Below are 24,207 nucleotides of genomic sequence, written 5' to 3' on the forward strand. Positions count from 1 at the left end.
CCAATGCTCACATTCACTGAGTACATATTCTCTGTCTCATTGTGACTCTTCCTAGCAGCTATGGACTGACCAAACAATGGGCCTCTTTTATCAATCTGATTGTATGCTGCTTGTTTAACTATACATGCATGTATGTACACATACATGAAATGTGTGATTAGTTAAAAATATGTATTTCAAAATGTAACATTTGATCACATCCAACAATCAAACAAGTATTTTTGCATCAAAGATCTTAGCCCAACTCTACTCACAAAAAACATGCCACTATTTAAACAGACAATTGATCCACTTTGTAAAATAAATCGTGATCCTGATTTAGTAATTTCAGAGTTCTCAATGTCAACGATTATGTTTTCAAATGACAGACCATGTGACATGGTCTTTCACTTGGCAACATGGTAAACATTTCTTAACTTTAATGGATTTCAAGTTGTGACCGAATTGAAGTCATTTTGAACAATGACCATGACTTCAAAATGATTAACCCTACCCGTCATCAGTAGATCATTATTGCTCAGAAAACTATTTCTGTTCTTATTTTGAAGTAATCTCAAACTGATGAATAACAGAATATTTAATATAATTATAGTAACATAGTTATCAACAAGTTGATCATATGATAACTTGATAACTGAGGCCCAGTGTCAAACATTAAAAGCGAATGTTTACAGAATCATTCCCCATATCTGCTCATTATCCCTATGCTGGTGGTGTGAATGTTAATTGTGCTCCCCTTTCACAAGAAATGGTTAGATAAGCACATTTTTAGATAATGAAAAAAATATTCTGAGTCAGCCTGTGCTGTAAAACAAAGAAGTCTTTTGGTAAATTGACAATATTGTTGTAATTTGGTTGTATTTGATATCAGGTTTGTATTGCTGTACATAAAGTTGGAGAAGAGAAATTTTCAATTGGAGATGTTTTGAAATGATTGTCTTCAACCATGTAGTATTTGTGTTGTCTTGATTTACAGTTGCATTCCATCTTCTATTACAAAAAGAAACCCCAAACTATTATGAAATCATTCATAGATCTGATATTCTGAATTGTATATTCTTTCATTGTTTATCAAGTGATATTTATATTGTTCGGTGAGTTGTTGTTTTTGTTTTATTCATCCATCTGTAATTTTGAAGAACCATATGGTGAAATGACCCATTCTTAAAGTCACAATCCTTAATTCCCAAAGAACAAATCATGGATCAGTGTAAAGTACTCAATTAGAAAATAGCTGTTTGCAACTTTCCATCACATCACAATTCAACATACAGATATTTTTATTCCTAATGTTTACAAATAATATGGCACAAACTAAAAATCATGACTTAAAACATGAAAGAGCACTGTCAATCAACCTTAGAGTAAAAAAAAGAGAGACTAAGTTAGCTTTATACGTATGGTGGGTCTACCATTTTGTTTACATTTGTATTAAGGATTGGGTCTTTAAGTTGTTCTTGTAAAAACTTTGAACAATATTTATGTGAATTTAATAAATGGTGAAGTATTTTCATTCAACCAGCAGTTGTCAGAAACATCACTGGCTCTGAATAGGATAGAAATTGGAACATTGGGCTTAGAGGAGCTTTGGTTTAATGTTATTATCACACATGGATCACGTATATCAAGTGGTATGATTTTACAATGTAAGCTTTGCCTTGCACTGAATCACTCTGCCTTTAATTTAACTCAACTTTTCAAAGTTTCAAGGGAAGTTGTACACAGCATGTTGTCTGTTTGTTTCACTGAATGAATCATAATGAACATACTGTATATGTGCCAGTCGATTCAGGAAGTGTTCAGACCGCTTCAACTTTTCCTTACTTTCACCAGGGTTGTGTTATATTTTATTTTAAATTGATAAATAAATATGCCATCAATCTATATACAACACCCCATAATGACAGTGACATTTATTTTTTAGAACGTTTTGCAAATTTATTAAGAATAAAAAACTTAAATATGTAATTTACACAAGTATTCAGACCCTTTATTTAGTACTTCATAGAAGCTCCTTTGGCAGATATTCCAGCTTTGAGCATTCTTAGAAAAGTTCATGGGAATTCCACAGAAAGTTCCTGGGAATTCATGGCAGGAAATACATTGTATTTTAATATAGATGTATTGTTTATATAGATTGTTTTGTAATTTGTGTTCTATCCCTAAATAAATTTGAACCTAAAGAAGCCGTATAATCTCTAAAGAACCACAAAGGGGCTTGAGAGACTATTTGTCTTTATTATTATTAGTAGTATTAGTGTTATTATAGGTCTTTGTTTCTGAGATACAGATAATTTTTGTAGGAAAGCAGGGGAATAATCCTACAAAAAATAATATAGGTTTCAGCAGTTGTGTTGCAGTGGTTGCCTGTAGAGGAAAAGGGGATCAATGAGGTTGGAAATGTTGTGGGTTTATATACAGTACACTATAGGCATCTTCCTACCGAAATTCAGCTTACCTTCTTATATACTGTAGATGTAGTTTTATATTAGTGGCACAGGGGGGCGTAGGGGTGCAATGACACATTCAGAGCTGACTTCATTAACAGGTTATTTTCAGCCAGAACTACTACACTGGGAATGTGCAATGTGTGAAGCCAAAAGCACTTGATTGCTGACTGAGTGGGGGGGGGGAAGCATTTTCATGAGTGCAGTACGTTGGGAACAGATTTTTAAAAGAGCTACGTCGTAACATCCTGTACTATCTGCATGTACTGTCCTGCACATTCTTTAGGTAAGGCAAATCCAGGTCATCATATTATGAAAAGTTCAACACACTGTTAGAAAGGTAACATACATTTTATGATAAGCTCATTGCATGGCTTAAAATGATCTCCTTTTTTCTTTAGGTCCTGTAAACAATCAACCTTTCTATACTTCTGAAGTTGTATTGTTGTAATGTTACGTATTGTTCTTGTAAGTTCTAAAGTTGTATAGCAGACGTGTAGGCCTAAATAAGAGTATCTCTTCTTTAAGAGTAATGTGATTGATTCCATATTTGTGTACTGTATGGGTTGTATAACTTGTTGATTACTATGAAAGCCTGCAAAACAGGTCCGTCCATCCGTCACGCCACCATATATGGCCGTCAGTCCGTCATTCCTTGTGACACACTCCATATATGGCTGTCTCCATAATGAAGATCACGACACTGACCTCATCAAACCCTGGATAGTCATACATGGAGAAGACTGGATGATCACCTAGATCTGCATATATGGAGTCGGCCAGCAACTCCACATCTGACCTCAAACCTCAAACCCTTAGATCTCCATATATGGAGCTGACCTGTCCTAACATTCCATATGTTGATCCTTCCCCACACGTCCTTCCTCTTCGATGTCTCCCTTTTGACTGATACCTGTCCAATGTCCATTCAAACTCTAGACGGGCCCGCCCGCCCCAAATCCTCAACAGGCCCGAAAATTAAGGCCCGGCCCATCCTGGGCCCTAACCATAGAGTATTAAAAGGATAGAGACTGAACTGGCGCGAAGCTCCGCCCCCTCCGCTATTCATGTCAGTGGAAGTTGCTCAGTGGCGTTTTGAAGCCGCCGGAGAGACCGTCTATTACCGCCTTTTTGGGCGCATTTCCGCATTTGACCACCAAAATTTGGAGGTCAAATGCGTAAGTGCAACCGAGCGCTCAATGTTAAAGCCCAGCTGCACAGGGTTTCCTCGTCATGAATCCACGGGTCCGCCTGCAGTCCTTCCTCTTACCACTAGGGCCCAGCGCTTCAACGTTGGAGTGCCTAGCTGGCCCCTTGGCCCTAACTGCCTTACTAATTAGCACGGCACTTCCGCATACTCCACAGTCCGCATATGTCACGATCTAAGACTTGGCCAACCAAACCGCGCACATTACTGTGCGGTGCGCACACAAAGTGCAGAGGTAAAGGCAGTGACGTATCACGGCCACAAAGCAGGCGTAAACGACACTTCCGCATACTGCGCATACACAGTCTATGGCCAACTGAACCGCGCACAAAGCTCAAAGCTGTGCTCTAATATATCACTATACCAACATGTATAGTGTTAATTTTCTTGCAGGCCCTTAGGCCTCAACAGTAATGGGCTGAATGATGGCACTCTGTGCCTTCGATCGGCTTAATTACCATTGGTTACCTCTAATAGGCCTACTTATAGCAACATGCATTTAGTGTTGATGGTCATTTTTGCATCCAAAGAGCCTCAATGTTCGCTTGTCACACATACATTTTGAGATGTGTGCTGCACTCAAAAGACAAAACTAAAACTCTCTTTTGCCTCTGACCAGCCTCACACTCACAGCAATCTGGGAACCCATCTGCAAAACAAAGGGGAAACAATGTTATCCTCCTGATACACCTGAGACTACAACTGGTAAGTGAAGGAGATGCCAATTCTACCTCCCAAAGGACTGTAAAACAAATACTTTGTGTTGTTTCACAAGAAATATAGTCTATCTATGCCGGGTGTGGGCAGGCAGCACAGTCCAGGTAACACAGTCGGTAGAGCACTTGCCTTTCGACCACAAGATGTGGTCATGTGGTCGGGGTTTGTACTGTATAAAAAATTATACACCTCATGATCAGCTAAATCTTTTCTGCATTGTGAATAGGGATAATACACTCATATTTAAGATATAGCTGGGATTTCCCTCTTCATAATGCAAAGACTGAAAGAACAGCTTTGGGGGTTTACATTTCAATGAAGTTACTTTATTTTAGGGCTGGGTTTTAATATTGAAGGTCCATTGTAGGCTATTTGAGGCAATTAAGAGGAGTAGAACATAATTACACTAGATTTAGTTTATTTACTCACTCTAGTCTCCCACATGTCATGCACCCTCCACTGTACCACACCACACATATCTTTAAGTTGTCTACGTTTGCATGTCATCAATCATGCAATGGTGACGCACTGTGCGCGCGCGCGTCTACTCTGTGCGCACTGACTGTAGCCGCGCTTCCTCGCCAGCAATCACCAATCAGGTGGTGAAATTCAACTTTAAACGGGGAGGCTCTGCACGAGGCAGTCGTGCTCAAGAAATTATGAATCGACAACGGATAAAACGGACATTTTATTAATTAAGCGCGCAGACACAACAACAACAACAACAGACATGAGCTCCTCGTTCCCTAAATCCGAATCCACGACGACCTCCTCACTGAAATCATCGGCGAGACCGGCGACACACCTCCCTGAACGCACGACGGAGAGCCGTCGGAGTCACCAGCACCACCACCATCACCACCGCCCGACCACCGCGGTTCCAAAGAGTATCGCCCCACAGGAGGAGTCGTTCTGGTCGGCTGATTGCGATGTCAGTGCACGGAGACCCCTGTGTCACCCATCGCTTCTTCTCAGCCGGAACAACGCCGCGACAGCACGGGGTAAGAACTGCTCCACTCGGCGTGACCCGCAGCAGCAGGACCAAGTTTCAGGAGGAGACCACCACCCACCTGAGGAAAACGGTGAAGCGGAGCGAGGTAGTGTGAGGGAGCGCTCCAAGTCATCCAGAACCACTCATCATCATCGACACCACCACCGCAGAAAACACAACCGAGAGGACCCTCCACCAGCACCTGCACCACCACCAGACGACCATCGCAGCCACACGCACACTCGCACAGTCCCCAGCAGCATCCCCTCTTTGACGGACAGCAACGACGACACGGCGCCTTTCTTCGAACGGAAGGACCACAAGAGATGCAGTTTGTCAAACAGTGGCAGCGACCGTGTCAGTATGATCGCATCCCAGTCCTCGTCGTGTTCACTGGTCCCCTTGTCCAGTAGCAGATCTTCCCGTCGGTCGCGGAGGTCCAGTGCGGCGTCGACCGCATCCGATCTCAATTTGCGCACCATCCTGAATTCGCTGTTTGGACAGGTAAGGCCCTGTAGAGTCAATACAAAAGTTGTCGGCTAATTATTGGAATAATTTGTATGAATAAAATATACGTTCCTATATTTCCTAACCAGCTGCTCTGCTGGTGGAAAGCCAAAATTATTATTTACATGCATTATCAAGTCTATAGGCCTACAGGTGGACCATTCACACCCTGAGGGCGAGAAGCGACCTCGCCCTGCTGGGCAAGCGCCAGCACTCGCCCAGCAGGGTGAATGAAGTCTGTGCTGGCCAGAACAGGGTCAGCAACATATATAGAGATCTAAGGGTGGCAGCGGGGGCAGTGTCTTGAGTGTACAGGGTTTGATAAGGTCTGGCCAGAGCGTGTCTTGGGTGTACAGGGTTTGATGAAGGCCCAGGTAGGTCCGGGCCTTAATTTTCGGGCCTGTTGAGAACTCTAGTTTTTCTGGCTGCCGTGCGCGGCTGCACTGCTAACTTTGGGGCAGGCCCATCTAGAGTTTGAATGGACAGGTATCAGTCAAAAGGGAGACATCGAAGAGGAAGGGCGGGAGGCGTAACCATATATGGAGGCGTGATGTCACAAGCCGTGACCATATATGGAGGCGTGGCCGACGAACCGACTGGCAGGTTTTGCAGGTTTTCATAGTAATCTGCGACCTTTGGTCGCAATAATATACAGTCAAATGTTCATGAAGACAGCCAGGTCAACCTGACCATAGTAGTATACGCCCATATACAAACAAGCAGGGCCACGGCCACAACACTATGAGTGATACATAATTAACCAATAAAAAAAACAGATATAATTCATTATATAATAATTCAAAGTGAAACATTCATATATTCTACAACCTAGATTCTCTGTGGGGTTTCCGGTCAGGACAGTTGGCTGGTCAGTTAAGCACAGTAATACCATGGTCAGACTCAGTAACACCAATTGGTTTCGGAAACTTTCGGCACTGTGGGCAGGTGACAAGTCCTACTGGAAAAGAAAATCATGAGTCAATCATCCATGAATAGCCTTAAATCAAATTTCATTACAACCAAGACCACCAAACCAACTTAACTTGAATTACATCAAAGACAGTTCTTTGCACACAGACCACAGCAAGAATCCTCACAAAGGTTCATCTTGATGCTTTAAAATAGATCCTGTTTAAACATTATGTTTATTGTGGCACCTTGCCAGTCTCCTTTGCAGCATCTTTGGAGCTGACATTTGAAGGCTACTTGCTTTCGTATAGAATGTTCATAATTTGAGATTGGATAGGGTGGATGACTCACAACCCAGTTTTTCCAGCCCTATTGGGCATTGAACAGGCTCAGTGTGGAACAAGTCAGATCAGCCAATGGTGTTAAAGCAAGGGATCCGTCTTTCTTCTTGAAAGCATATTGATCAGGTATCCTGTGAGTCAATCTGTGAGTCGTGTTGTGAAAAAACATTGGCTCATATTGAATGACGTCTTAGGGGAAACAATTATGTGGGAAAGAGATGAGAAAATGTGATTTGAGACATCCACACACTGTGCAGTTTGAATAATACAAAGAAAACAGATACTATTGCACTGCTTATGGGCTATTTATAAATGTCTCTGCTGGGTGTGCTGGTATAGTAGGTGTGCTGGTATAGTAGAAAATCATTGATTTTGCAAAAGATGGAACAACATAAGGTTTTGACATATCATCAATGCTTCCTTTATTAGAAGCAAGATTTTAAAAGGATTGCTTTAATAGATGTAATAGATGTGAATAAATGTACACAATGTCCCCCTTTCCATTTATTATATTAATTTCAGATGTTTTTACTTTTTACATAGCTTTTTTCCATTGTGTGTCCACTAGGTCACAGTGACCTTGGCTTGTGTTTGTCTGCTGCTGCTGAAGGTAGTGGTTAATGGGAGATGGCGGGCGGGGGGCAGGGAACGACAGTGTGTGTGCGTGTGTGCAACTGTGCATGCGTGAGTGCTTGTGTGGTTTGTGTACCCCTCCTCTCACTGTCCCCATACCTCCTGACATGACGTCATGTGACATGACGTGAGCGAGTTGGTGGCGTCGTGAGGACCGCTGCTCAAACATTTTGAAAACTGAATTAAGGAAAGAATTGGTGCAGAATCAACAAAAAAGGAATCTACAATGGCCCCGAGTAAAACAACTAAGCTGGAGGAAGACATAGAGGAGATCCGAAAATCATTGAAAATAATGACGGAGGAGCTAGCTAAAGTTGGGAAGCAACAAACGGAGCTAACAGATCTCATGGACGAGGTGAAACAACTCAAAATCCTCGTAAAAGAAAAGGACAAGGAAATAACGGTCCTGGAGCACAGAGTAAGCGATTTGGAACAGTACTCAAGAAAAGATGATGTGATTATCAACGGAATGGAGATAAAGCCGCGATCCTATTCAAGAGCAGTGGCCCAGGGCGGGGTTGTTGGTGAAGATGACCAGGTCGAGGAGCACCAGAGCCTCGAAATGCAGGTTGTAACTTTCCTGGAAAGCAAAGATATTCACCTGGACCCGAACCACCTATCCGCCTGCCACACTCTTCCCAGAAGGGACAAAAAAAACCAACCCGCAATCATCATTCGCTTTGCAAACCGAAAGCACAAAACGGAGCTATTAATGCAGCGAAAGAAATTAGAAGGCACAACTGTCTTCTTGAATGAGCACCTGAACCAAAGGAATGCAGAAATTGCAAGAGAAGCGCGACTCCGAAAGAAACAGGCAACATGGAAAAGAAACTGCAATGTCTACATAAAACTGAACGGACTCACGCCAGAAGAGGAGAAGGTGGTCAGGGTAAGAGATCTCAGCGAGCTCGACCAATATGACACCTAATGTGCAAACATAATACAATGAAACTTGAATCTGATGGCACAGAGGCCTCCGTGAATCACAGATTTATTTTTCCACATCTATTTTTGTGCATAACAACCATCATTCGCTACATACTTTGCATAGATCCTTCTGACCGCTTATTTTGTTCTAATGACTTTCCTTCTGGATATTTCTCTTAACTCTTCCATGGAGACTGCACGGATGCTAAATGTTTTTCCAATGCATGGATACACTAACTGTTTGAGTTACTGCATGACATTTTCTGTTGAACTAGGATATAAGAAAACAGTGCATGGATGCCTCCCTAACTTTTTCGTTGGATATTGTTTCAGACTATGCTGGACGTACTTTATTTTTGCGCATTTTTTTGCGTCATACGTTACTTTTTCGGCTTGCAATCCTACTGCTGTTTTTTGGTTTGCATGCAAGGATACTAGGCCTACTCAAGCTATTTCATTTTTTCTCTTTTTTTCTCTTTTCTATTGGATCAGTTTACACTACATGGACGGATATGTGCCTCGCTCTCTCTCTCTCTCTCGCCTTCCCCCTCTCTCTCCCTCTCTCTCGCTCTGTCCCTCTCTCTGCCCCTCCCTCTCTCTCTCTCTTTGCCCCTCTCTTTCTCTCTCTCTCTCCCTCTCCCACTCTCTTGCGCTCTCCTGTCTGCCCCCCTCTCTCTCCCTTTCCTTGCGGGTGCGTGTGTTATGTTTGGGGGTATTGCTGCGTGTGTGTCCTCTATGCTGTGAAAATTGCAACAAGCTATAACCCTGTGTTTGGGGGAACTGCTGCATTGAGGTACTGCTGCATGTGTGTACTCTATGCTGTGCAACATGCTATAACCCTTTATCCATATCATAATGGCAGACATTGAAGAAAACCCATTTCTTACATTTGGAAATATGGAGGAAGATGTTTTTGATGAAACTAGTAACCGCAGAGTCAGTGGAGAACAGCTAGAGAACCTCTGTAAGTAAGTCGCTCTGGATTAAGAGCGTCTGTTAAATGCCTAAATTGTAAATTGTAAATTGTCTCTGTAATAAATATGAACATTTCAGCTTTACAAACTTTGACCCCGCCGAGTACAAACCATACGAGCATGGAAATGAAATAGACCCTGAAAACAATTTCTACAATAATATAAGTACCAGCTGTGAATACTACACAGATGCACAGTTTAAAGGACTAAAAATGGACGAAGATTTTTCAATCATACATTTTAACAGCAGAAGCCTAAACAAACATTTTAAAGACATAAAAGACTACCTATGCCAGTTTAAAAAATTCCGAGACTTGGCTCGATAATGACAAAATCCAAAGTGTACAAATGGAAGGATATGAACTATTTACATCGAATAGAACGAATAAAGTGGGAGGAGGAGTTGCAATTTATGTTGACTCAACATTAACATGTAGTCTGGTGAAAGAAATGACAACCAACATAGATAATATTCTTGAGTGCATTACGGTCGAAATTTCTGCTGAAAATTAAAAAAATATACTAACTACATGTGTTTACAGATCCCCCGGGACATGTCTTAACACATTCAATGCCTCACTCGACAGTATGTTTGGCAGCATTAGGTCCACCAAGGTACACATAACCTGTGGTGACTACAATGTTGACCTTCTTAATTCCCATGGACACAGTAAAACAGTCGCTGCCCGCACAGAATACAAAACTCTGATGCTGGCATTCAAAGCAACCAAAGGTATGGCTCCCCCATATCTTACAAGTATGATTGAACCCTACAAACCCTCCCGCGCACTCAGATCAGCCAACGCAGGGAAGCTGGAAGTACCCTCACTAAAAACGCCGGGACAACGCTCCACACGTCCCAAACTCTTCTCCCTTCTGGCTCCAAAACTGTGGAATGAACTTCCCATTGCAGTCAGAACTGCAGCATCACTCCCAATCTTCCGCCGTAGCCTGAAAACCCACCTTTTCAGACTCCATCATGGCCCTTAGCACTTACCCTAAACCCTTAGATAGCATTTCTGTTGGATTATATAGCATTTGATACAGACTTATAGCATGTTATGTAGACAGCACTGTAATTGTATTGTATGTAGTCATAGCACGCCATAGTACACATATATAGCATAGTAGTAAAGATGTATAGTTTACATGTATAGTGTATGTATAGTTTCACTACATAAATATTCCACTGTTACTTTCTTAGCTTACGCATGTTTCATGATAAATGCTTTTTATGTGATGTATTCCCATGCTTTGTTCTTGCTTAAATGTAAGTCGCTCTGGATTAAGAGCGTCTGCTAAATGCCTAAATTGTAAATTGTAAATTGTAAATTGATTTCATTGATACTATGTACATCAATAATCTATGAAAATGAAAACACGAGAAGCCATGGATAACAAATGGTATCCACAATACATGCAAAACAATGAATCAACTATAAGACATTTCTAAAGGATAGAACCAAAGAAACGGAAACTAGATATAAAACGTATAAAAACAAATTAACAAATAAGAACTAGTCAAAAAGATTATTACCATAAACTACTGGATCAACATAAAAATAATATACAAGGAACGTGGAAAATATTGAATAGCGTAATTAAAAATGACAAAGCCAAACACCCAAACCTCTTCAAAAACAAACAACAAAATAATGGAAAATGAGACGGAAATGTTGGACCAAATCTTGCAGGCGAAATTGAGGAGCAGAGACATCAGGACGGTCTGGATGACAGACTGATTCAGATGAACCCCCACTCCATCTTCATTGGCAGCGTAAATTAGCAAGAAATATTAAAAATTGTGCATCATTTTAAAACCAAAAAGTCTACAGATAATACCAATATTGACATGCTAATAGTAAAAGATATAATGGAGACAATAGCAACACCATTTACGCACATCTGTAACCTATCATTTCAAACAGGCATTTTTCCAGACAAAATGAAAACCGCAAAAGTAATTCCTATCTTTAAAAGTGGCGACAAACACCAACTTACCAACTACCGACCGATCTCTCTGCTATCCCAATTTTCCAAAATAATAGAAAAGGTTTTTGTGGAAAGGCTTGACAATTTCATAGATAAACATCACCTGTTAAATGAGCATCAGTACGGGTTCAGGGCTAACCGATCCACCTCAATGGCAATAACGGAGCTAGTTGAAAACATCTTAGAAGCAATAGACAGCAAGAAATACACGGTGGGTGTCTTCATAGACCTACAGAAAGCCTTTGATACAATCAACCATGAGATACTGCTTAAAACATTATATAGATATGGAATCAGAGGAATCGCCCTAACCTGGCTCCAAAGCTACCTTGTGGGAAGAAAGCAATTTGTACATATAAATGGAGTAGACTCTAACACCCTCCCAGTAACCTTTGGAGTTCCCCAAGGCTCCGTCCTTGGCCCAAAGCTATTTATCCTATACATAAATGACATTTGTGAGGCCCTGCAGGACCTCCACTGTGTACTTTTTGCTGATGACACCAGTCTGTATTACTCCGGGCCAGACCTTGCGCACCTCATGCAGGTAGTAGAGGATGACCTAAAAATCCTAAAAATATGGTTTGACATCAATAAATTGTCCCTAAACATCAGCAAAACAACATTCATTGTCTTTGGTAATAAACAAATACATACATCAGTCAAATTAACTATAAACAACAAGGAAATTGAACAAGCAACCCACATAAAATTTCTAGGAATTATTATTGACAACAAACTCACTTGGAAATACCATATAGACAACTTAAAAACCAAAATATCAAAAACCATTGCAATTCTGTATAAAATGAAATTCATTATTAATACAAAATCACTCCAGACACTTTATAACTCCTTAATACTGCCTTATTTAACCTACTGTGCTGAAATCTAGGGAAACACATACAAAAAAATAATATATCCCATTTTTCTCCTACAAAAAAAAGCAATAAGAATAATTAATCTGGCTGAATATTGTGCACCAACAAATACACTATTTATAAATAACAACAAACTGAAACTTGAAGACCTAGTCAACCTCAACACAGCTACAATAATGTATAAAATCTACAATAAGCTACTTCCAACCTGCATGCAGGATCTGTTCAAACCCAGGGAGAGTAGATACGAACTCAGAAGAACTGGAATATTCAAAAAAATCATCAAAATCTCAAGGACACAAAAGAGAGATGTCTATCTGCCATTGGGGTGAATCTGTGGAACGAACTCAATACAGAACTAAAAGAGAGCAACTCCATAAGAACATTTAAAAGATCATATAAAGCTATGATAATTGACAAATATATAAAATCACTTTAATATATACAATATGCATAGGCAGTAGATATTACAAAATGATATAAATAAAAATAATATATAAATAAAATAAATTATTTGAAGTAACCACTTCAAACATAAATATACAAACACATATGCAGTAAAAGTAAACAAGAATAAAAATATACACTATATTTGAAACAACCACTTCAAATATAAAAGTACGCTTTAAAAAAGTTAAATCTATGTGGGCGTAACGTAACTAGTATAAGGCATATAAGCTAAATAATACATTTCTGTTCATCATTGGTATACAAGAAGCACAACACTACAGAGAATCAGTTCTTCCCATTGCTATTGTTCCTGTTTTTGTTTTTTTCTGTTCCTTTTTTTCCCTTCTATTATTTGAATCATTAAAAAGGTGGGCATAATAAGCTTCGGCTTCAGCCCAAACCTTTTCAGTCAAACTGTAATTCTGAAACCCTCATTCTGAAATGTACTGTACTGTAAATGACTGAGATAAATAAACTAACTAATTAACTAAAACTAAATAAACTAACTACTTAAAGATAACAGAAAGCAAAATTCGATTTCTGTATTAGATTTCTGAAGTCTGTCTTGCATAAGGAATGCTTCTTTTCCTTTCTGTGTCACAGTCCTGCTGAATTCCCTTGCGAGGGAAAGTGCAGGTGAGGAATACACTGGGCTGGAGCTTGCTGTAAATAAGAATGAACCTTACAGGTTAAACTAGAAAAAGTGCCCTTCTGGGCACAGGTCTCCACCAGGATTTCTTCCTCAGCCTAGTGGGAATATGCGTGCACAGTTTCATCGCAATCGGACGCTGCGTTGATGAGTTGTGGCGATTTGTACAAAGCGGGCTACTCCTGAAAACTGTAGGAGCCAATCGTGGCCAATCAGGATGGAATATGATAAATCAAACAAACCTGTCTTGATCACATGACTATGGAGATCATGTGTACCGATTTGCGTGAAATTTGGATAAAATCTGAAGGAGTAATAATAGAAAATGTGTTTTACATATGTCGGCCTCCTGGTGGCGCTATAAAGAGCAGATTCCAGATTCCAGGCAAATGTTTTTCCTTGGCCTCTAGGGAGTTGGCATACAAAGTTATCCACAGATCCGTGCAGTTAGAGGTAAAATCACTTTTCGGCCAGTTATAGCGCCACCTTGAGGCTGAATTGAAATTGTTCATGTGGCATTTCGTCCTCGGCCTAGTGGGAATGTGGGTGCAGAATTTCACGGAAATCACGCGATGTGTTCATGATTTGCAGCATTTTGTTTGAAACGGAGCACTCCTGTGAACTTTGGAAGCCAATCTTAACCAATCAGGATGGAGTCTGAGAAATCTGAAAGACCCGTTTCGTTGAATGGCTCTAGAGAGACTGTGTACCAATTTGCGTGATGTTTGGACAAAATCTGTAGGTGTACTGTGCAAAAACTTGTTTTGCACAAAGCGGCCTCCTGGTGGCGCTATAACAGGCCGTTCTGAAAGTTTGGGGCAGAGGTTCATCGTTGGCATCCAGGGAGTGTGTGTGCAAAATTTGGCATGGACCGGGTTAATGGTGGCCGAGATTAGTTGCTCACGGACACACGGACGGACGGACACACACACGGACGGACGGACGGACGGACGGACGGACGGACGGAGTGCAAAACATACTCTCCCCCCATGCCTTCGGCCTGGTGGAGACAATAAGTTAATTTCATTTTTTGTTTTTTATAGGGCTTGTCTGATATTTTCACAAGCATTAGTACTTAGAACAGTATAATGCACCTGCTGTGATGCACCTGTGAAGCAAATGTAATATAGTCAGACACAGATTTATAGTATAGTATAGCTTACAATATGCATATGCTGATGCTTCAAAGTGTCCCCTTTCTTGCTTATCTTTTAAACTACTTTTCTCCTATACCTGGATTTTGGTCTCTATAAAGGTGGTATAACAACACAATCTGTGTTGTTATACCACCTTTTTAGCAGACATTCTTATCCAGAAGACCAGAACGACTCACAAAGTGCAAGGTTAGAGTAAGTAAGGTTGAGTAATGTCAGAAAAAGGTATGTGCTGTAACTATAACGGGTCGAAACTATAACAGATCAAAACCTGGTATTTAAATAACACCTAGTATTTAAAAGATGTGAGGCCTTGAGTGTTTTGAAGTAGTCAAACATATGAGTTGCTGTAGGCAGCTCTGGATGGTGGCTCCAGGCAGCGGCCGCTCAGGGAGAGGGCACCTGGCACAACAGTAGCAGCAACTTTGGCTGACCCTTACAGCGACGATGAGGGCAACCGTCCATTTGTTGCAGCGGCAGGCCCTCCACCCCTGATCCTCAAGACCAACCAAGTGAGGTGTGAGTCTGTAGCTCCGGAGAACATCAACTCCCACTGGTTCTAAAGGTGTGAACTGACCAGTTAGCATCCCGCTCCGGGACCTTTTCAACCTCAGCCTCCCCATGGCTACGGATGGTCTCTGTAACCTGTAAAACCTCGTGCACTGTCCCAGTTCAGAAGTTCCTTAATAAGTACAGGACGGTTGCTCAGACATCGCATGCCCTGAAGACCTTGGAGCGACTGGTCCTGAAACCGCGGGTGAGGGACTACCATGACCATCATGCAGTTTGCGTACCATCTAAATGGGGGGTGAGAGTGGAGGACTGGAGTTGATGTGGAGGTGGTGGAGGATGGAAGTGCCAGTTCTGTGGCGTACGCAAAATGATTCACCCCCACACCACAGAGGACCAATGGACTCAGTCAGTCCTTCATATGAAGCTGTACAATGATGCCAACGGTCACTCCACTACCAGCTGTTCTGCTCGGTCCAAAAACTAATGAATGACCAATGTGAATCTTGCTCATGATATGACTTTCTATTTTTGGCCCTCTTTTTTTTTAAATCTCTGTAGCTCCCCCCCCCCATTTTCTTATCTACTGTGTTCTTTATTGTCAGTGCTTGTGTTTTTATGACAGCTGTAATTGCCGTTGCGACTGAATTTCCGGATCAATAAAGGGCTATGTAGCAACTAATAATGTAATAATGCCTATATACTGTATATATATATATGAACATTTTCTGACCATTTCTAAATAAGTTCTTGCTTTTATTCACTGTCTCTGCCTGTGTGTTCTCAAAGTGATATCATTCCATCTATGATATCATATAATATCTGTTATCCAGTAATAAACATAGCTATTTCCCAGAATTCTCAAGTACATTAACTAAACAATCGAAGCATGTACGAGAAGTGTGTGTGTGTGTGTGTGTGTGTGTGTGTGTGTGTGTGTGTGTGTGTGTGTGTGTGTGTGTGTGTGTGTGTGTGTGTGTGTGTGTGTGTGTGTGTGTGTGTGTGTGTGTGTGTGTGTGTGTGTGTGCACGTGCGTGCGTGCGTGACTACTTCCCTCCCTCCATCCACTCATTTATACCCCAAGTATTTTTCTATCACTCTCTATCTTCCCCCTCCTTCCCTTCACTCTCCTCCCTAACCTCTCTCTCTCTCTTTCAGTTTGTATTACTCTTCCCATTGTTAGTTTCATTCATACCAGATTGTTTTACCATGCAGTGCACTTCTTCTTAAACCAGCCATATGAACGGATGAGCAGCTTTTTCCCCACATGGGTCTCTGTGAAACTAGAGTCTGCTCTTTTATCTATCAAACCATAGCCTTTACAGGAGAAAGATCCTCATGGTCTTTGTAGAGACAGTATTTTCCTTTGCTATGGGAAACTGCTTAGCATATCCCGTTAGAAAGGTAAGGGTGTTGTCTGTATATTGACAATGTCACCATGTCTTCCTTTGCTAACACTGCTGTGTGTACTAAATGGATTGAGTTTGTGTGGTGTTCTGAGTTGAACTAATTAGCCTACTTTGTTGAACATGATGGACTTAAATGGCATTATGCCAGCATTGCGTGCATGGAAATGTTTCATTTTGCACCTCTTTAAAGCATGTTTATTTGCAGTGTTGTGTAGTAGTGTTATATATTAGTTGCATGTGGACCATTACATTTCCCTACTGAGAGATCTAGTATAGAGAGAGAGAGATCTTCAACTTTTTTGTGTTTGATTTGTATTATGTCCAAACATGGCATGACTTGTGAGACATGGCCTCACAGAAAGCAGTTAAGACAAAAGTCAGTTTTTAGTTTTAATTTTTGGTGGTAGGATTTATTAAGGTAACTCGCTTTCTGTAACATCGGTCACTCATACTTGTTGATATGAAGATATTTCCGAATATAAATTCTGTAAGCCAGCATTGCACTGCGTCATTCTAAGTAAATAACTGTCAAACCTTCACAGCAACTATCAGATTTTGGCAGAGATGTGGTTGGTGTTCAACGTGATACAGAAGGAAATATCTCATAATGTTTTCTGCAGGGGCAGAAGGTTTTCTTTCTTGTGTTCAGCCCAGTGTGTATATCCTGCTCTTTTGTGCATTACAGTAGTTGTTCGTCCCGTTTGCCTCTACAGTATGTGTGTTTACTGTCCCTGTGACAGTGTATAGGCGTTGGGTGCCAGTCTACACAGTGTGGCAAGTAAACTGTTTATGATGAATGAGTGGAAAGTTGGCCACATGTGGACGGATCGTCTTTCTCACCTTGTATTTCTGTTTCACACCGTCTGTCTCTCACTCACATAATTATTTTTCATAGAATCCGGAGCACTCTTACAGGGAGCACTGAAGAATGAAGAATGCATTCACTGACAAGGATCGACTCCTTCACACATTCCCTCACCAGCTTTGTTTATGTCCTTTCTATCCCGAAGCTACTATGGGTCTCTAACACTGTCTCTGCCCCCTTACCGGCACCTCTCTGGAAAGATGCTCCAGGATGTTGAGCAAAGGTACAGAGGGGTGCTTTCCTGTGAGGAGAGGGGCCAGAGGGACTCTCTAGTGTCCATGACACAAAGCTACACATTCATGAGCAACATACTGGGGTCAACCTGCATCTACCTGAGTAAAGCCTTGGCCAAGGGCAGGCAGCCTGTACGTAAGTGTGGACACGCACAAATGCAAATTTTATATTTTATAATATAAAATAATAAATATTTAAAGAGACTTGTGTGGGATTCTGACCTAAGCTACCTGCTTATGAGCTAGCAATCGCTAGGGTCTACATTTCTCAATGGAAGACTGCAGAGACCACCTCCAACCACTGCAGATGAAGTTGTTATATTGTATTAACATCTCTGCCATACAAAAATATCAATTTTGTTCGTAGGGTGATGTCTTGACTAAAGATTCCTAAAGGTTGGTCAGGGTCAGGATCTGCTTATTATAAGCAACTTTGGGCTTGTTTTTCTGTAAAGTCGCTTGAGAATATTGGTAGTTGTGAGCCTTTTCTTTTTTTCTATGTTGTTTAAACCAGTTGTTCTCAAAAAAAATGTATTCATGTCAAGGACCCCCCAAGTTAATATGACACCCCCGTACCGTATTTGTGTTAAAATATTTTAAAAATATATAAAAAGTTTGTCACTAATAGTCTATTTTTTTAAATATTCTTTTGGGCTTTTCTTTTCTTTATTGAAAGGATATAGTGGAGAGATTGGGAATGAGCAAAGGCCGTCGGGATCAGGACTCAAACCTGCGACACGCTGTCAGGCCGCAGATTCAAACCAATTTTACGTCATATTGTCTATTTTACGTCATGATGACATGACACAAATTGTGATTGGCCGGAATGAGATGATGTACGATGATAAGAGCGCCCCTCACTTCACACAGGTGTGATTTCTTTTCTTTTTTATGTTTTTTTTGTGGCTTTCACCTTCATTTTATATTTTTGGAGGGACAGACTGACAGGCTGACAGGAAATGGGGAGAGAGATGGGGGGTGACATGCAGTAACGGCCGTCGGGATCGGGAGTCGAACCCACGGCACACTGCCAGACTTGATTACCACAACTACAGACAGCTAGCCTCTGCAAAGCCACACCGTGAAAACAATGTACAATACTGCAATGCAAAGTTCACGATGCTTCAAAGGATAACTAACAATTAACAATGTGTTGCATTTTTTTAAAGTGCTGCACAATGCAAAGGATGAATAGAAAGATGTAATCTGTCAATATGTTTGCTGTTGCATTAGAATGTTTGTTTTTGTACAATGTTACCTGTTACAACAGTGTGCAAACTGTGCATGTAATTGAGTTGTCAGACTATCTATAAAAATACTGCACGTCAGAACATTGTATTTTGTCTTGACAGGTGCAAATGTTTTAGCCACCACAGGCTGAAGGATTGATAGAGCTGCTAAAGATGTTGTGACGTGTGTCTCGTCCATCAGTCCATGTGCCTCCTGTGTTTTCTATGTCAGTGGTTCAGTGATCAGGCAGTTCTTGGGCTTGCACGTCAAGACTGAGTGCTGTGTTTACACTTCTCACTGCTCCCGCTGTTAACCCCTGAGGGCTCTGGGATATGTCTCTCCCTCTCTGTGCCCTTTAAAGGTTGCAGTCATTGTGAGCATGAGGTGAAAAAAATAAAACGGCAACATTCTTCAGTGTGAGGATGCGTTTCCCAGCCACACTTGATCATTATCGTAGGATTGAGGGGTTTCGCTTATTTCATCAAGAGTGTGAGAGTGGCACTTTTCAGTTATGCCATCCTGTACAATTAGGTGTCATTTTCACTTGAGATTCACCAAGTAGATAGAGAGTTGATATGGAGCAATTTGCTGATTCTGGCTTAGGAGTCAAAATGGTCACAGACTTGTCACCGGTATGTTTGAATTTAGGTTACCTTTGCAAACTGAGGAGTGTGGTGTTAATAATGTGGGGGTTATTTAACTAAAAGGAAGGCTTCTTGAGCTCGCAGGATACTTTATTAGTACAATTAACTGGGCTTGTTATGATGGCGTTAAAATATTGTTTTTGTTCTGATGGTGTTACTGTAATTACTTGGATGATTGAAAACGTTTTATTGAAAGGATATCTATGTTGTTCTGATGCCAAATCTTGTTTCCCTATAGGACAGAGAGCTGAGGCCAGAGGAAATGGATGGTGAGTTGTTTTGACTTTCTCTTCCTCTCAAGATATCTTGAAATCAGATCAGTCAAATCAGGTCAGCTGTGTTTTTATGTGTTTTAGATATTGCTCACTTTACGTAGTCTACTCTGTGTGTGTGTGTGTGTGTGTGTGTGTGTGTGTGTGTGTGTGTGTGTGTGTGTGTGTGTGTGTGCGTGCGTGCGTGCGTGCGTGCGTGCGTGCGTGCGTGCGTGCGTGCGTGCGTGCGTGCGTGCGTGCGCGCATTGATCTGCATGTGTGCTTTTGGTGTTAATGTGCATGTGCAAAATAGTATCTGAAAACAAATATTTTGAATCTCTCAATCAGAGCTGAGGGATGCATTCAAGGAGTTTGACAAAGACAAAGATGGTTTCATTAGCTGTAAAGACCTAGGAAACTGTATGAGAACTATGGGATACATGCCCACCGAAATGGAGCTCATAGAAATGAGCCAGCAGATCAACATGAACTGTAAGTTGTTTTGTTTTTTACACTATATTACATATAAACATTGGACGTACATTACACTGCAAACTCTTTTCTTTCTTCTTTTAACGTTCTGTTTATTACATTTTAGATGTTCTTTTAAAAATATTAACGGTAATGTATCCAGCCTTCATCACTGATGAAGGCTGGATAGCCGAAACGTTGTCTCCTGTTCAAAATGCAAGAATAAATTATTGAAATGCAGTCTTTGTGTGTGCGACCCATTACCGTTATTTATTTGATAAAGTCAGAGTGCGGTGGTCAAATGAAGAGTAGAGAGTAGAGTTGTTTTACAAATTCAGAAATTGAGAGAGACACAAACAGAGTCACTGCAAACTCCTAAATGTCATCATTTATGTCTGAAATGGAATCCTCATGGGTCTACAGTGTGCACTCTCAGAGTTAAAATTAAAGCGATTGGATTGTGTCATCACCTTGCCATGATGTAACTCCAAATATTGCTGAAATAAAGTGTTTTTTTTTGTTTAAAACAAAAGGTCAATATATTGGTAGTAATCATTGCTGCTGTAGTAGTGTATACTACTGTATAGTAACACAGGTCTCCCCTTCTCTCCTGCTCTTTAGTGGGTTACACATGTTATCCAATCAGGGGAGAGAAGCCCACAAAGATCATGTGTCAGCTTGTGTTACACATTTTTCTGCTCTTTTTTTTTGGTCACTTCCAATTTCACTTGTTTATCCTGTATCCTCCGGAAGTTCTCTCTCTTGATTTGATGATATTGTTAGCCCTTCTGTTAGAACTGGAGAGACCCCTGTTATTCTGGTTGTGGGTTCCGGCCATAGAGTAATAAAAGGATAGCGACCGAACCGGAGCGTTAGCCATGCCCCCCCCCCCCCCCCGCTATTCATTTCGATGGAAGTTGCTCAGTGGCGTTTTGAAGCACCCGGAAGACTGCCGGAAGTACAATTATAACTCAATGAAGTTAAACCGGACCTCAAAGCCCGGACCTCAAACATCATACATGACGTGAACGTCCGTCCAAAGTGCTGCAGTTCCTCTTTTCGCCAGTAAGTAGTGGCAGCTTCAACATTGGATAGCCTTACTGGCTTAATGTTATTTACACTCCTACCAGATCAGAAACCCGAAAATAGTATTGATCCCAGGCTATTCTTGAACAGACATTACCAATGATTCTCAGGGTAATAGTGTATGCGTAAGCTATTTAACACTTATTTTAACGAAACCTTCAGCACCTTTAATACTCAGGGTTTTACTGTGTTTGCAATACTGTTATATTCTGAATTATATTCAAATTGTATTACATTTCTCTTTTTTTCCGAAGTGGGAGGGCAAGTCGACTTTGAGGATTTTGTTGATTTAATGGGCCCAAAACTCCTGGCAGAAACTGCAGACATGATTGGTATAAAAGAATTAAAAGAGGCCTTCAGAGAGGTGAGAATCTATAATTGTATTGTATTTATTCAACACTATTCATTTTTACCTTTTCATCCTTTTCTCATTTTGTTCTCTGTTTCCTTTTTCTTTGACATCTGGCCTTGTCTCAGTTTGACACTAATGGGGATGGAGCAATAAGCACATCTGAGCTCAGAGAGGCTATGAGAAAGCTGTTAGGGCAACAGGTATGAGCACATTAGATCATTTCTCTTACTGTATGTAGGGGTGTCTGACACTGCAGTCAGAAGAAAAATGTAATTTAAATTTAAATTATATTTTCTATTTGAGAGGTTAATGTCTAGTTCCAATCAGTACAAGCACAGCAGCGTTCTGGACCAGCTGTCTTTAGAGACTTATTAGGGCAGGCTAATAAGACTCAACAGTTTCCTCGCCTGGTATAAGACACCAGGATTGGAATTGTCCTCTTTTATTCAACACTGTGATTTAAAAAGTTGAAATCAAAAATGTAATTGAATTGTGATCTTAAAATGAAAAGTCTAAATTAATCCTGGATTTGGCGAGTGTGACACCCCTTGTGTGTGTATGTGTGTGTGTGTGTGCATGCGACCCGTGCGTGCATGTGCACTGTCTACAGGTATGTGCATGTGTTGATATTCTGTATGTGGGCATGTCTATGTGCATGGGTGTGTATGTATGTGTACATGCATGCACATACAACTATGTTTTTATCGTCTTGTAAAGTGTGCAGAAACTCTTTGAGTTTCACTATGAGTAAACTGAAATTGAACTGCGTGTGTGTGTGTGTGTGTGTGTGTGTGTGTGTGTGTGTGTGTGTGTGTGTGTGTTTGTGAGCGCACAGGTTGGTCATAAGGATATTGAAGATATCCTGAGGGACGTGGACTTGAATGGAGATGGGCTTGTTGATTTTGAAGGCAAGTTAACCTTTTATGCATATATAGCCTCATTATACTGCAGTTATATGTGTAATGTTTATGCTGTATGCTGGTATAACGTGTAGTTACACTCCCAGCAAGCACGATTAGGACCTGGACGAATTAGTGACGTCTCGATTGGGGCCAGATCAAGTCAAACCAAGACTAGTCAGATCTGGCCCAGAATATCACCTGATTTCAACCAACATAAATTCTGCCCACTAGACCGACGCGACATCCCTGGATGAATCAGAGAGAGTCAGATAACTAGTCAGATCTGACCCAGAATAAGCTATATAATTTCACATGGTGAAGACGTCCTAGAAATGACGTAATGATCATCCCCATATGGGCTGTGATCTGGCCTAGTCCTGAACGTCACCAGAGTCACCAGAGAACGTCATCATAACGTAATTTGGCTTGCTGGGCTGTGTTATTTTCATGTATACATGCATATCCTATGTTGGACAAGAAGTACAAGTAAACTTTTGCCATCATCATTTCTTTTCACAGAGTTCGTACGAATGATGTCTCGCTAGGACAAAGAAACCGTTCCGAACATTATTAGCACTGAATGTCATCCTGTGAGCAGCTCTGTATACTTGTCAGTTGAATGCCTCCTAATTTATACTCTAGTACAATGGTGTTGCTTGCCAAAAAGAGCTGATCTACTTGTAGAACAGTTATTTTATTATTCTTGCGATGGAGTATAATGAACCTTACAGGGGGTGCTGGGAGCTCTGAGCTATCCCAACCTGAATGATACTGGAATTGAAATTCCTTGACCTCTCTGGAGAAAGGGATGACCTCACACTTTCTGTTTAAAAAGTGTTCTTCCTGAAAACGCCTCCAAACTGAGGCAAAGGATTTGCTGTAGCCTAACAGGTGATTGTCGATGTCATAGGTTTCGCACTTTAATTCTCATAAATTATATAAGTTACTGTATGTACAGATGTTATTTTTTTGTCTGACGACTACATGGAATTATTGTGTCTAGTAGAATGTTCTCCACTTAAAGTGTATATGAATTGGAGACCAAGGTTTATAGATAATATGTAAAAGACGAGTGCTGTGTTGAGTGTATTGAGTCTTTTCCCACTTTGTATGTGCAAACTTGTGCCAACCTAGTTCACTGTTCATGTTCAAAAGTGTCACCTTTTATCGGAATGTCCTTTGTGTTATGTTGGTGCTCCCTAGTGTTGATCTACAGTATATTGTGACTATGTGAACCTCAATGAATTGTCCCTGTGCTTGTCTTGTCCCACAGAAGAAAGCAACACAATCTGGCCTGGGCTATGAAATGAGCTCCCTGGATGTAAACTCCACTCTAAAACATTGTTCTCATGTGTTATTCCTCTTTTTGAGTGGTGCCTAACCGCTCCAACACGCAGCTATGTCTGTCTGTGTCTGTCCCCGTGTACAGGTACCGGTATGTCCATTTCAGCACGGACAGCTGCAGTAGTGCTCTGTGA

General features: G+C 41.0%; 1 protein-coding gene across 1 annotated transcript; it reads left to right on the forward strand.

Annotated features, from left to right (window-relative positions):
* Window positions 1–5,101: 5,101 nt before the first annotated feature.
* cabp1a (calcium binding protein 1a) lies at window positions 5,102–24,207 on the forward strand (the record flags this gene model as incomplete). Its single annotated transcript, XM_083783518.1, has 7 exons — window positions 5,102–5,866; window positions 19,906–19,936; window positions 20,267–20,410; window positions 21,730–21,839; window positions 21,953–22,027; window positions 22,663–22,739; window positions 24,159–24,207. The coding sequence occupies 7 exons, from the start codon at window positions 5,102–5,104 to the stop codon at window positions 24,205–24,207; spliced, it is 1,251 nt and encodes a 416-aa protein (XP_083639644.1).

Source organism: Protomyctophum parallelum (genome assembly GCF_964188405.1).
Source record: "Protomyctophum parallelum genome assembly, chromosome: 15".
Taxonomy (NCBI): domain Eukaryota; kingdom Metazoa; phylum Chordata; class Actinopteri; order Myctophiformes; family Myctophidae; genus Protomyctophum; species Protomyctophum parallelum.